Source organism: Vanellus vanellus (assembly GCF_965231255.1).
Source record: "Vanellus vanellus genome assembly, chromosome: 1".
Classification (NCBI taxonomy): domain Eukaryota; kingdom Metazoa; phylum Chordata; class Aves; order Charadriiformes; family Charadriidae; genus Vanellus; species Vanellus vanellus.
Window position 1 is genome coordinate 199,274,307 of NC_138905.1, and position 12,519 is coordinate 199,286,825.

The 12,519-nt window shown below is 44.4% G+C and overlaps 1 protein-coding gene across 1 annotated transcript in view; it reads left to right on the forward strand.

Moving 5' to 3' along the window:
• Window positions 1–12,519, forward strand: part of FLT1 (fms related receptor tyrosine kinase 1) — a 113,910-nt gene that overhangs the window by 88,902 nt on the left and 12,489 nt on the right. The window contains exons 18-24 of the mRNA XM_082498638.1: window positions 3,776–3,880; window positions 7,052–7,165; window positions 7,927–8,015; window positions 9,875–10,034; window positions 10,454–10,551; window positions 11,102–11,224; window positions 12,340–12,451. Coding sequence (XP_082354764.1) covers window positions 3,776–3,880; window positions 7,052–7,165; window positions 7,927–8,015; window positions 9,875–10,034; window positions 10,454–10,551; window positions 11,102–11,224; window positions 12,340–12,451 — 801 coding nt within the window. The remainder of the gene's footprint in view (window positions 1–3,775; window positions 3,881–7,051; window positions 7,166–7,926; window positions 8,016–9,874; window positions 10,035–10,453; window positions 10,552–11,101; window positions 11,225–12,339; window positions 12,452–12,519) is intronic.

The following is a 12,519-nucleotide window of genomic DNA, read 5'->3' on the forward strand; positions in this document are numbered from 1 at the left end:
GGAAAGAATCAAGCAGAAATGGAATGTAAACACCAAGGAACAACCCACGTCTTGTAGGGTTGGTGTTCGGAGTCTGGAGGTAAGGAATGATGACCAGAGAATGAGTTAAAAGTGGAAGAACTGGTGTAAACAAATAAAGAATGCTGACAACGAATGAGAACCAGATTCAGAGAAATTGGGCATGTGCAGTATGCTAGATTAGCTCAGTGCAAGTCCTGCTTACATGGCAGTTGGCTCAGTCTTTGAGTAACCTTGGCAGTCTCCAAGGATTAGTTTCTCACAAACACAAAATGTGCTTCTATGGCTTTTTAAAAATATTTTTACTTAGAAATGCAAGCTCTTCCAGCATCAGATATGTCTGTTTTTCTCTTTCCACCTACTTATCCTCCAGGATACATATTTATTGTAACTTTTGCAAATAGGTCTGTCCTTTCAGCCCACATCTCCTTTGCTGTGTGTTCCTCCAACACACAATGCCTACAGCCCACGGCTGTGATGCAATGCTTATACAACAGGACTCCCCCTTCATACGTAAGAGCTACACACATTACAGGAAATTTCATATGGGCACCACTGAAGTCAGGACAATTAGCGCTCAGTATAGATTAGTCTGACTGAGAGCCAAATGTCATCTTTTCAATAGGCAGAAAAATGCTGGTGCTGTAAATCACTGTCAGTGTGGTCGGCGATAAAACATTGCCCTCCAGCGCAAGCAAGTGTTGAGCTAGCACTCGTTTCTCACCTTACTCTTGGGCTTGACCTTCCTAATCTATGAGAGGTCACACGCTGCTGACGCCATGATGCAGGACCCCAAGGGAGCACTGCCACATGGCTCTGGTGCAATGTCACACACCGGTGGTGAGAGGGCTTCCTGAGCCCCGGTCCCTCCCGTGCACTGCGAGCCGTGCACTGCGCTGGCATTCAGCAGAGTGCTTTCCATTCTCCTTCACATGCAGAGCTGTTGTGCATAACATAATGGAAGATATGAAGCCACATGTGGGGAAAACCCAGATGACTCAAACTGCAGCAAAGGACCTGAGAAACGTATACATCTTTGAGCCACTGCCTTCCCGCATAGATGGAGAGTGGTGTCTGGAAGGGCTTTTTGCTGATGCCCCAGTCCAACAGCTCACAGGCTTGAAGAACCCTGCCAAAATGGGACTGAAATGGAAACCTGCTGATTCAAAACTCTTTTTAATGAGTTCTGAATTGCCCCAGGAAACCAAAGTCAAGTGCAGAAAATTTAAGTAGAGCATTTTGCTTCCTTAGTCTGGATGTAAACGTTGAAACATTTCATACCTGAGCATTATCCCAAATATAGCCAGTGTAGCTGCGTGAGGGTTGTGACAAGTTGACTGCTCAGATGGTTGGGCATCTTAATATTCCTGTAATAATTTTGTAATTACTTTGTGTGTCAACACAAAGGGCTTTTGCAAGAGCAAGCTGCTAGAGTCATAGGCACACTCTACGTATTAAACTCTGGAGTTCAATCTATGCGCTGAAAAGTTCAAGCAGCCCTATTCTGCGCTAACATTTAGCACGGTACAAACAATAACAGAGCAACAAAGACTAATACATCAAGTGTTATTACTGTTTCCCATTAAATCACAATCGTTGTTTAGAGAAGGAAGTGTTGTTTCCAGTGCTTATTCTCCTTTATGAAAGGTTAGCAGCTTTGTGTAGCTTTATGAGCTAACTGGTACGTTGTCCAAGTGGTGACTAAGTAGGTTATCTCCAGGTAGGAAGTGAGTTAACAGTGATGGAAACAGATTAAAGCTATGGATTAAACAAAGGTATGATGGGTTTTATAGGGCCTCAAACTGCACCTTCATCTTTGTAGAAACCATGAACAGTCAATACATTAAGGACTAAGAACATCGATTCACTGAAAAACCTGACACTTTAATGTTCCTTCCCTTATACAGCTGCTATATGCAGTAACTGAAAAAGAAGATTGACTATAGATTTTTCAAAGATACCCATTGATTCACCTGTATTTCTGTGTCAAACTCTAACCATACCAAAGCTTGATGCTTCTCAGTCATTTAGATTAACTTCTTAATGGTTTTTCTTTGCTGTAAAAAATGCAACACTTGCACATCTAGGGGGGAAATAAATTTGGGGTTTTTTTTTGGTTTAGCATATTCTACTTCATGTTCCCATTGCTTTGATAACATATGCTGTTTGCTTCTACCGACAGACATACTGAGAATTACAGTTTAGAAATGTGATACACACGTAAGAGGAAGTATCTATTTAATTTAATTTAGAACTGACAGCAGCTCGTTTTCTTCGCCTGTGTGTCTGAGTGGGATTCGTCTCTCCCTTAGCTTTAGACATCAAGGTAGATGTCCAAGTGCGAGCTAGTCAAACAGATGCCCATCACAGAAAAAGGAAATTGTCCTGTGGAGATGGCTACGTCACATGTGCATATCTGACAAATAAATACATGGCACATGTTATTGCTTTTGTATGAAAAGCTGGCCTTTATTTTCTGCTCTTCTCCTCTACACCTCAAAGCCTGCGGCTGTACTCTTGCTAGCCACTTGGATGCATGGGTTCTCCTGAAGGTGAAGCACAAATACAATCTGAAAATAGTTACTTGGAAATAAAATTTATTGCTAGCTGATACACTGACAAGATGTCTCTGATGAAAACCCTTCCCCCACTTGGAAAGGGCAGAGGTGGCCAGGCCTGTCCACGTGAGCGCTGTGTCAAAGAGGTAGTCAATACTCCCTGTTTCAAACAGTAATAAATCACGAAAGAGACTGTGAAGATTGTAAGATTGGCATAAAATATCATGAACTTCAGAAAAGTCATAACAATACGCTTGGCGTCTTACCTGGTTCTGAATATGAAGGAAGAGGACACTCAGCTTCTACTGCTGGAGAATTTTATTGATGCCCACTGATTTCTCTCAAGGACCTCTGGGTGCTTTGCCTGGGGTCTGCTCAGTAGCAGCACGATGATGATATCACAGCACACACGTCTGCCCTTGGACACCTGGAAGTGTCATACCCACCATAAGCAAACTCATAATTTGTTACTCCAAATCCCCTCTCGCTGAATCCCCCCAGTCCTCATTTTGCAAACATGAAGGTCTCATTTGCACAGATTTGCAGCTTCTCCCCACTCCATGATCTCAACCTACAAGGGCTTGCTCAGGAAAAGCATGAGGGGGTTGTCCATGTACTCCAGGGGCTGCGCTGCAAAGGTGCTGCCACCTCCCTGGAATAAAGGTAATTTTAAGGCACCTTGTTCGAGAAGGAAGAATTTAATTTGTAAAAATTACTGAAGTCTGTGGCAATCTGTAGCTCAGTGTGTGTACGCGAGTTTAGGAAGAGGCCGTGTGTTGTTGAAGACAGAAGTAGCAGTGTCACAGACTGCTGCATGGTGTGGTGTGCTCAGGGGGGAGAGGAGCAAATCTTTCTCTGGAGGGGCTAGACTGAAAAAAATTGGGTTGGGAACCAGTGAACCTCCACTGAATGGTTCCATTCATTTAGCATCATTTTCAATCACATAATTTATTCCCTCTGCTGACTCTGTCTTCTGGTTTGTCTGCTTACACTTTAAAAACAAAACAAAACAAACCGAAAAAAAAAACAAACCCCAAAAAAACCCACAAAACACAAAACCCTCAGAACACCTATATGTTAGAAATACACATGTGGAACTCATTGTAAAAGTCATTTGTCAATTCATTATCTAAGAAGCCATTTGCTGGCAGGATTTCTTTTTTACCAGAACGTATCTCTCCAATTTATTTTCTTTACAGGAAAGTCTCTTGGACATGGAGCTTTTGGGAAGGTGGTACAAGCATCTGCTTTTGGAATTAAGAAATCACCAACATGCAGAATAGTTGCAGTGAAAATGCTGAAAGGTATCTCGGTGCAAAGCTGGGCTGGAAAAAATGATGCCTTATATTGTGTCCCACTTTTAATATGATTCTCTTGAAAGCAAGAGTGTGTGATGTTATCACTCTACTCTCTGAAGCCTCCAAAATGCGTACACCAAGTTTCAAGTCCACCACAAGTAAAATGGTAGAACTATGAAATAAAGATTGCATTCGCAGTAAATAGGGCGACAAATTGTCACATGATATAGGAGAAAGTTTCAGATGCAGTGAGAACCTAGCTGATCGCCAAATTTTTTAAAAAATGTGGTTCCACTACTTCAAATGCCAGAAAGAATGAAAGAGTCACTTTCGTTGGATCAGAAGGGGCAATTAGATTTCCTGCGTACCCTATGCTGTACCATTATGCTAGACTGACCCCGTACTGAACATCATAAATGAAATTTAGCTGAAGCATACGGCATCCACTTTGATATGAAGACACTCAAATGGAAGCTTTTGTATTTTCCTTGGTCATTAGTTCCGATGATTAGTCATCTCTGTTAAAAACAGGTGCCTTACATCTAATTTGCATGTCTGACTTTTGCTTCTAATTCTAACCTTCTCCATTAGATTATATAATGATTTTTCTTCATGAAGGCCCTTTTATTAAGCTAAACAGATTGAGCTGTTTCAATCTTACTGGTGTTATAGAGGTGTGTCCTCCCTGAACCGTCTGCAGCCTCATCACACGGTGCTTAGGATGCTGACACCCAGGTGGTGTAATGGGTTTGCCAGCGCTCTTCATACACCGGTGCTCTTCCCAAAGTGAAATCATCTCCCGGCTATTCACTGCCGCTCTTCTCACTGGAGCAGAAAGGACAAAGACCCTCATCAATTTGAAGAGGGCGCTTGGGATGTTAGCAGGCGGGATGGTGTTCAGTCACAGCCTGCAGCAGCTGTGGCTGAATTCCCTAACCCAGAGTCCTGGCGGCATCCTTTCCTATGTATTTAGCCTCCCCTTGTTTATATATCTAAGGATCATATCAGGCTTTTTTTTTTTTTTTTTTTTTTTTGCATTGCCCTGGGAGCTTATGCTGCATTGCTTATCTGTCTTAATCCTTGAATCCTTTTTAGTGTCATTCCCTGCCAGGACACATCCCCTGTTCCGCCAATAAGGTTTGGATCCCTGGTGCTCTCAGTTGGCTCTGTTCAGGCATAGTTTGAATACATCCCTCTTACCCAGTGGCTTCTATCTTCACGGCTGCTTACTTATCTGTTGTCAGGAGACCTGTACATGTCACTTCCCGCTCTTGGAGGGCCATATGTGATACTCTCAGACCTACAGTCTCTCCCTGCAACACTCAACCTGAAGTAGCTTCTATTTATTGCCGGCAATGACCTGGCAGCTGTATTCCGTGTAGGGTGCGCCCTCTTGATGTTGTCCTCAACAGGCTTGTTCTGCAACGTAATGTCAAATGCTTTCACAGGGGGTGGTACGCGCTACTTCGAGATCCGGGATCATCCCCAAGAAGGGAATTCGGTTGCAAACCTTTCTCCTCTCTCTTATTGCAGAAGCACAGACATGCCCTGTTGGCCCATGCCAAATGAACAACTACCCTGCAGCAAGCATGTCATGTCTAAAAAATGGAGGAAACTAAAGCTTTGGTCCCTGTCCAGACACTCTGCAGCAGTGGGCCAATAGCCGTCTGTGTCACTGGTTTCAGTGGATGGCCTGTCACCTGGGTCATCGCCTGACCCCTGGTCAACTGAGTTGTTTTGCTAACATGCAGACATACATGCTGGCAGAGTGGTCTGCCAGATTCAACGTTTCTTCATGTACATCAGCAGGCTTCTTGTGCCAGCTAGCACCATCAAGGCAGCAGGGGTTGTTCCCAGAATAGATGGGAGCAGACGGCAGCTACAAGAAGTCTTCATGGTGGAATTCATGTGTATGTGTGCAGGGTAGATACTTGTATCCAAGTTAGTCACTCAAATTCCCTTTATTGTCAGTGGTGAGAAACAACAGTTCATCCCGTCCTAAGGCAGATGGTGAGTTGAGTGCTTGTTTAGTTCTGCTGACTATGAAGAGAGCCTGTGATGACTAGATCCTCTGTAGGTATCTTTTAGGTGCTATGGGCACCTAAAGTTAGGGGAGAATATGCCCCGTTCCTAGTGTCCTCACTGGATTGTCCAGAAACTTTGCAGTCATTCATGGGCTTTGTTCTCACAGAATTCCCATGAGGTGGAGGGAAAGTGTCACCACTTGCACAGATGAATGGTGGGTGACTGTGTAGATGACAAGTGTTGTGTGGGGCCAACAAAAAAATCTGTTTCCATTCAGATGTTGAAACCAAGCCCTTTAAGACCTAGGTCTAGTTTCTCTCCACCGGACTGTTCTTCTTACTCTTAGTGTCACTAAACTGAAAAAGTCATTTAGGGTCTACACAAAGCAATATGCTTTTTCTTGCTTCCTTACCGAAATAAAATTCTGCAAAAAAAAATTTGCTTGAAGGGAATTAAAAGTTTCACTCAACACTAGATAGAATCTTTTGGGTTTAGTTGTGGGATTTCTTATATCATTACTATTACTATTATTATTAATAGTGATCATAACTAGCAAGGGTGAGATGCCATCACCTAACTTAAAACAATTAAAATTTACTTCCCTGGTCTATCTTAATACTCCAGGCTTCCTCTATAAAGAACAGAACCCGGCAAGCATCACCAAGGGGTAGTTCATCTCTTTCCTATACAGCCAGCTAAGGCTAATGGCTGCATCAGCCTCTGGAAATGCTTTCCTCTTGCCACCGACCCCTTGAGATGTTGATTACTTCAGGCTAGTACATAACCCTTAGACAGATGAAGTCAGGTCAGCCAAAACTTACTCTAGATAGATTTAATTAGAGTCTTGAAATCCCTTTTTATTTGTTCTTTCATTTTTTGGCCGAAACAACAAAACTATTCATGTGAAAAAAAAAAAATTCTCCCAGTTCTAAATATAACAGAGTCTACTGGGAGGAAGTTGAGTGCCTGACTCTTTTTATTAGTTTTATTGCGAGTAAAAGGATGCTGAGCAGGGAAGAATAGACAAAGAACATCAACACATGAAGTACAACCAGTAACGGAGGTTATTTCAATGGAAAGTAACTAGAAGTGGTAAAGCTCAGTAGGATCAGTCCTTTGCCATTTCACATTGACTTTATTTTGCATTTACAGAAGGGGCCACAGCAAGTGAGTACAAAGCACTGATGACTGAGCTGAAAATCCTGATCCACGTTGGTCATCATCTCAATATTGTGAATTTGTTGGGAGCTTGCACGAAAAATGGAGGTAAAAAAAGCTGCACTGCACTGAAAATGAGTTCAGATCACCTCCCAATAACAGTCAGTTGGCCGTGTTGTTTTTCATCCAGAGGTCAAGTTATTAACTTGAAATACTTGAGCTCGTCCTGCAGTTGGTGAAAAAAAGAGGAAGAGAAAAAGAGATTTTTAGTCATTTAATGAAGTGATTAAACTTTTTCTCTACTTAAACTCTCTTTTAGTATTAACATGAGAAGTGTGAATTTAGGACCATGCCATTTGTTGTCCTTTATCTCACTCACTTCACTGCTCAAGCTCGAGTTAAACATGATCTGGAAAAGCTGGGAACAAGGGATATCAGTTGCTGGCCCTGAACAATGAATCACAAGGCAACTGTTGTAAAGTCCTTCGTGATATTCCACTAAGAAAATCAAAGGACCAGTATGAATGATGGTTTGTTTTAGATATGTCACCTATTTCAGTTCAACAAGTGTGTGTGGGCTGCGGGACTCCAGTCTGAACGCAGACTGCCCGAAGAGGAAACGGAGGGTCCCTCAGGACCCAGGTTCATGACCCAGCTTTCAAAAATTAGTCTCTTCCCTAATTTCCAGAAACAGTATTGTTTTACTAACATGTCCCATGTCCTTCAAGCAGCCTTCTACTTCATTAGGACATGCTATTAGTTATTCTGGTCTCAAGTGAGAGCTACAGGCATGAAAGGCTATTCTTCTCAGAGCTGACGACCCCTTATATTGCTTTATTCTGCTCAAAATACACTTTCCTTTTGCCCAGGGCCTCTGATGGTGATTGTTGAATACTGCAAATATGGGAATTTATCAAACTACCTGAAGAGCAAGAGGAATTTTTTCTGCCCCAACAAGGTGAGGAGGCAGATCCCTCTGGTAGGGTTCATCTTCCCTAACATAAGTGTCGGTAGTGTAGATGTCAGCCTCTGAGCTAGTCTCCTTAGATTCTCTTCTACCAAAAGAGAGAAAAGCTTTTTGGTGCAGTTCACCTGACCTATTTTAATGTTTGGTGTGGGATGTGCTGTGCCAAGAAAGGGCTCGTTTCTCCCCCCAGACCGTCCAAGGAAACTGCTGGGAGTAATTCGCATGGAGCCATCTACAGCGAGAGGAAGTGAATCCTATCCAAAGTGTCCCCGCATGCTCTCGCCCTGCTGCTGACGGACCCATTCCTGCTGCGCTTAGGGTCACTTCAGAGGCTGGTGTCAGCGAAGCCAAAGGAAGTGGTTTTGCCCACTGATTTCAGTACCGCTGGGAACACAACCGAGATAATGCCATTTAAAGCTCATGTTCCAAGACACCCTAATGTTCAGAGATTTGCAAGTAATCTTATTATTGTGTGAGGAGAAGGGCTATCAAGAGGAAAAGAGATTAGAGTCTTGTCTTCACATCCCACAGCCCTCTGAATCAACTCCAGAACGTGTTTCTTATTACAAACTTGAACCCAAATGTGCCAACTATATCCGTGCTTGTGCACTTTCAGCAAAATCCCCCAAAGGATTAAGGGCTCTGAAGTGGGATTTAGGAGCCTGGACCCAGAACGGCAGTCCTCAAAAGCCCTGCTTAGCTGTGCCAAAAGCTCAGCAGCATCTCAGGATTTTTTTCAGGAGGGCTCTGCGGGAGGGCACACTCGGCAGGACCTCCCCGTCCAAAGGGCTTTGGCTGAGCCTCTGTTCCCGAGGCCATCTGTGTTAGACTCTGCATGAAACACAGCAGCTGCCTCCTCCAACGTGCAGTTGTTGGTGTAGGATGCTCAGCGGGGAGCATGGCCACGCAGGGTCCAGCGTGGGGGGAGCCACCCACATTCTACCCCTGTGAGGAGCCTGCCCAGACTTGGTGCACCCCTGGGAAGGGCAACTGGGCAGGAGGAAGGGAGGTCAGCTCTGCACCAGTATGTGCAGGGGAGTGAGATGGTTACAGGTCAAGAGGAAAGGGGAGAGGGCACGAGCGCATGGCCAGGCAGCGAGGCTGCTCTCCGGGTAGCAGTGGGAAAGCATTTTCCAATCAGTGTTGCGTGTGTTCCATAAAATTGTCATTAACAATGTATGTCAATGATGTACATTTTATGCTACATTTTTATGTAACATAAAAACATTGGATAAAGGTATCAGGGTAGCGAGGTAGTCGCTCCCAGCAGCAGCTGTATTTCAAACACAAGGTGCCCTTGCTCCTCGTTGGAAGGGCCCCGCGCTAAGCACTGTGCAAGGACACAGAGGCAAGTGCCTTAAGCAGCCTGGGACAAAAAGCTGATTCTTTATTTTGAGAGGGCTGGGACACCTGCACTGTGGGCACATCCTTCTCAGCTCACCCCACCAGGCTCCTTCTCTGGCTACCAGAGAGAAATAGGCCCTTTCAGATGTTTCATTTCAGGCTGAGATGAGCCACAGCCCAGCAAACATGTCCATCCATGGAGCCCACAAATCCTCACCTCATCAGCGGTAGCCCACCGCCCGGGGTGCCCCAAAATCATGTGCTGGTGCTCCCAAGCCATCATGTTTCTGTCTTCTGGGGATGGCAATTTTGGTGCAACACAGCCCTGCCACCAGCCTCCACCTGTCACAGTGACACTGGACGTCTGTGCCCATGGGAAACATGACTGCACATGCCACGGACCAGCATTTTCTCCTGGTGGAAAGGCAACAGAAGTCTGATTCGGTTCCTCTCCCACCCCCTCCATTGCTCTGATGTACCACCTCTTCTTCTCTGTTTGTTTGAAGGACTCGTCTCTGCAAGGAGAGCCAATGAAAGAGAAAAAGGATATTGAGCCAGTGGAAGGCAAAAACCAAAGACTGGCCAGTGTCACCAGCAGTGAGAGCTTCGCGAGCTCTGGGTTCCAGGAAGATAAAAGTCTGAGTGATGTGGAGGAGGACGAGGAGGGTAGGTATTAATTCCTTCCTGTCCTTACGCGGTCTGTGATATTTTTACAACATACTGTGCATCCCTGAAATTTTTTTCCTCATTTATCACCCTAATAAACATCCGTGGGAGACGCTCACAGGGTCATGTCCAGAGGGTAGAAGATTTAAAAAAAGATTATTTCCAGGGTTACTAAATCTGACAGGAAAATGTGCGATTGTTTCTTCTGACTGCTCCTTATCTTTGGGGAAAACACAGCAGTGTCCAAAGCGTGGGGTATAAAGCAAGCACTATTTTTGTTTCCAGTGACAGTGGGTTGACCTTCGAATACTGCTCTATGAAGACTGAATTTATGGTAGTAATAGGGTTAGTAAGAGAGGGGGAAAATAACTGCCTGGTGAGCGACCTTTGCAACAAACCACATTTTTCCACATTTGCAGAGGCTGATGAGCTCTACAAGTTGCCCCTCACTATGGAGGACCTGATCTCTTACAGCTTTCAGGTGGCCAGAGGCATGGAGTTCCTCTCCTCCAGAAAGGTAAGTTTTGCATTAGGGATTTTTCCCTGCAGAAGGATGGGATTCAGAGGTGAAATCATGTCTACGTTTTAGTGACACCTTCCTTGGGAGAGCTCCCAGAGGAAGTGCCCTTTTCCTCTCGGCGTTATAAATATAACCGTGTGTTTATCCAAGTGTCCATAGTCCATAAACACAGGCTCATGGCTGAAGGCAGTGGGTCAAGCTCATTCACTCAGGGAAGATCTTTTGGGTGTGGTGGGTTTTTTTCTTCATTTCAACATATATTAGGTAGGGGGCTCCAAACAAATCAGTGCTTTCCTTGCAAATGTCAAGGGGTTTAAAAGTTTATCACTTTCTGGACTCGGGAAGTTTGGTGTTTTTTTTGTTAAGAATTGCCACTGCTTACAGTAACTTCATGTAAACTATAGTCAGCTTCCCTAAAAAAATATTAAATTGATTCCTCAAATAATAATAATAATAATAATTTTAAAAAAGGATATGGGAGACAGTCAGGAAATTTGTGTGCAGGATTAAGGAAATGCAGTTTGATTGTGAAACTGTTTTATTATAGTGCATTCATCGTGACCTGGCAGCCAGAAACATCCTTTTATCTGAGAACAATGTCGTGAAGATCTGTGATTTTGGCCTCGCAAGAGATATTTATAAGAATCCTGATTATGTGAGGAAAGGAGATGTAAGTCAAGATGCTGTTTATTTACCCAAATGATTATAAAGTATCATTTCAAACTGTCCACCAAAATGTTCTGTAGACGTTCACATTTCCTGAACTTAAAAGAGCTTGAAAGCTATCACGGTTTTTATATGGAGATGAGCTATCCAGATGCGGTGTAGATCTGGAAAGCGTTTCTATCCTCAAGCACAAGGCTTGGACATGCTGACTGTTTCACAGCTCTGCCCTTAGATGTTTTTTAGACGTCTGTTTCTTGGCTGGCTCTGCAGCATAACCCACTTACCCAGTAAACTTCCTTCAAGGAAACCGGTCACTCCAAAACAAGGTGTGTGTGTCCCCGCCGCGTACCCACACCAGGGTCGAGCACCGACCAGCCAAGCTGGACTCGCTGCCTCCAGCACCTACTCATTTGGGGTTTTGGCTTCTCCTGTGAGTAGCAGGCAGTAAGCCCCCTGCCTTGAAGGCCGGGTCAGCAAAGCCTGCCTGCGCCTACTGATGCTGCGGGAATTTAGTGTGGGCATTGGGGTCACAATGGAGAGACTCTCCTTCTGCACGTCTCACCCACCTGCCAGCTATTCTGTCATCCATAAATAGCTTTCAAGACTCAGAGCACCACGTACCAGCTGTGAAATGTTATTTGCATAACGTGGGTACTGCTCAGGAGACGCTACGAGGCTGCGCTGAGGGGCCTTCAAGGGTTCACTGGCACACTCCTGTGATTCAGGCTCTGCCAGTTTCCCCGAGATCATCTCTGGCACTGTCACAGTATGATTTGTGCTTGGACGTAGGGTTTTCTCCCCCATCTCTAGGATGCTGGCAAGAGGCTTCTGTTCTTGCGTATCCCCACATCCCCGTGAAGAGAAGGCCTGGTCATTCTGGGCACAGGTTTCCAGTCTCTGGCGTTTTGTGTCACATGTTTTAAAAACAGCCTTTGACTCTCACAATTTGTTAAGAAAGTGTCTAAATGAGTGTGGGTTTATCTTGACTGCCTGTAAGGAAATCCCACAGGTTCCTGTTTGAATGGTAATTATTTACATAACAATATATAGTTGATTCATCTACGATTAAATTCTTTTAGACTTTGAAAATAATAGTCAGGTTTGTCCGTTTTACTCCAGGCTCGACTTCCTCTCAAGTGGATGGCTCCAGAATCCATATTTGATAAAATCTACAATACAAAAAGCGACGTGTGGTCCTACGGGGTCTTGCTGTGGGAGATATTTTCCTTGGGTATGTTAACTCCGCACCCCGGGAGTTGGACTCAGTGGTGGGGGGTGTAGCCGGGGCCGTCGTTCCAG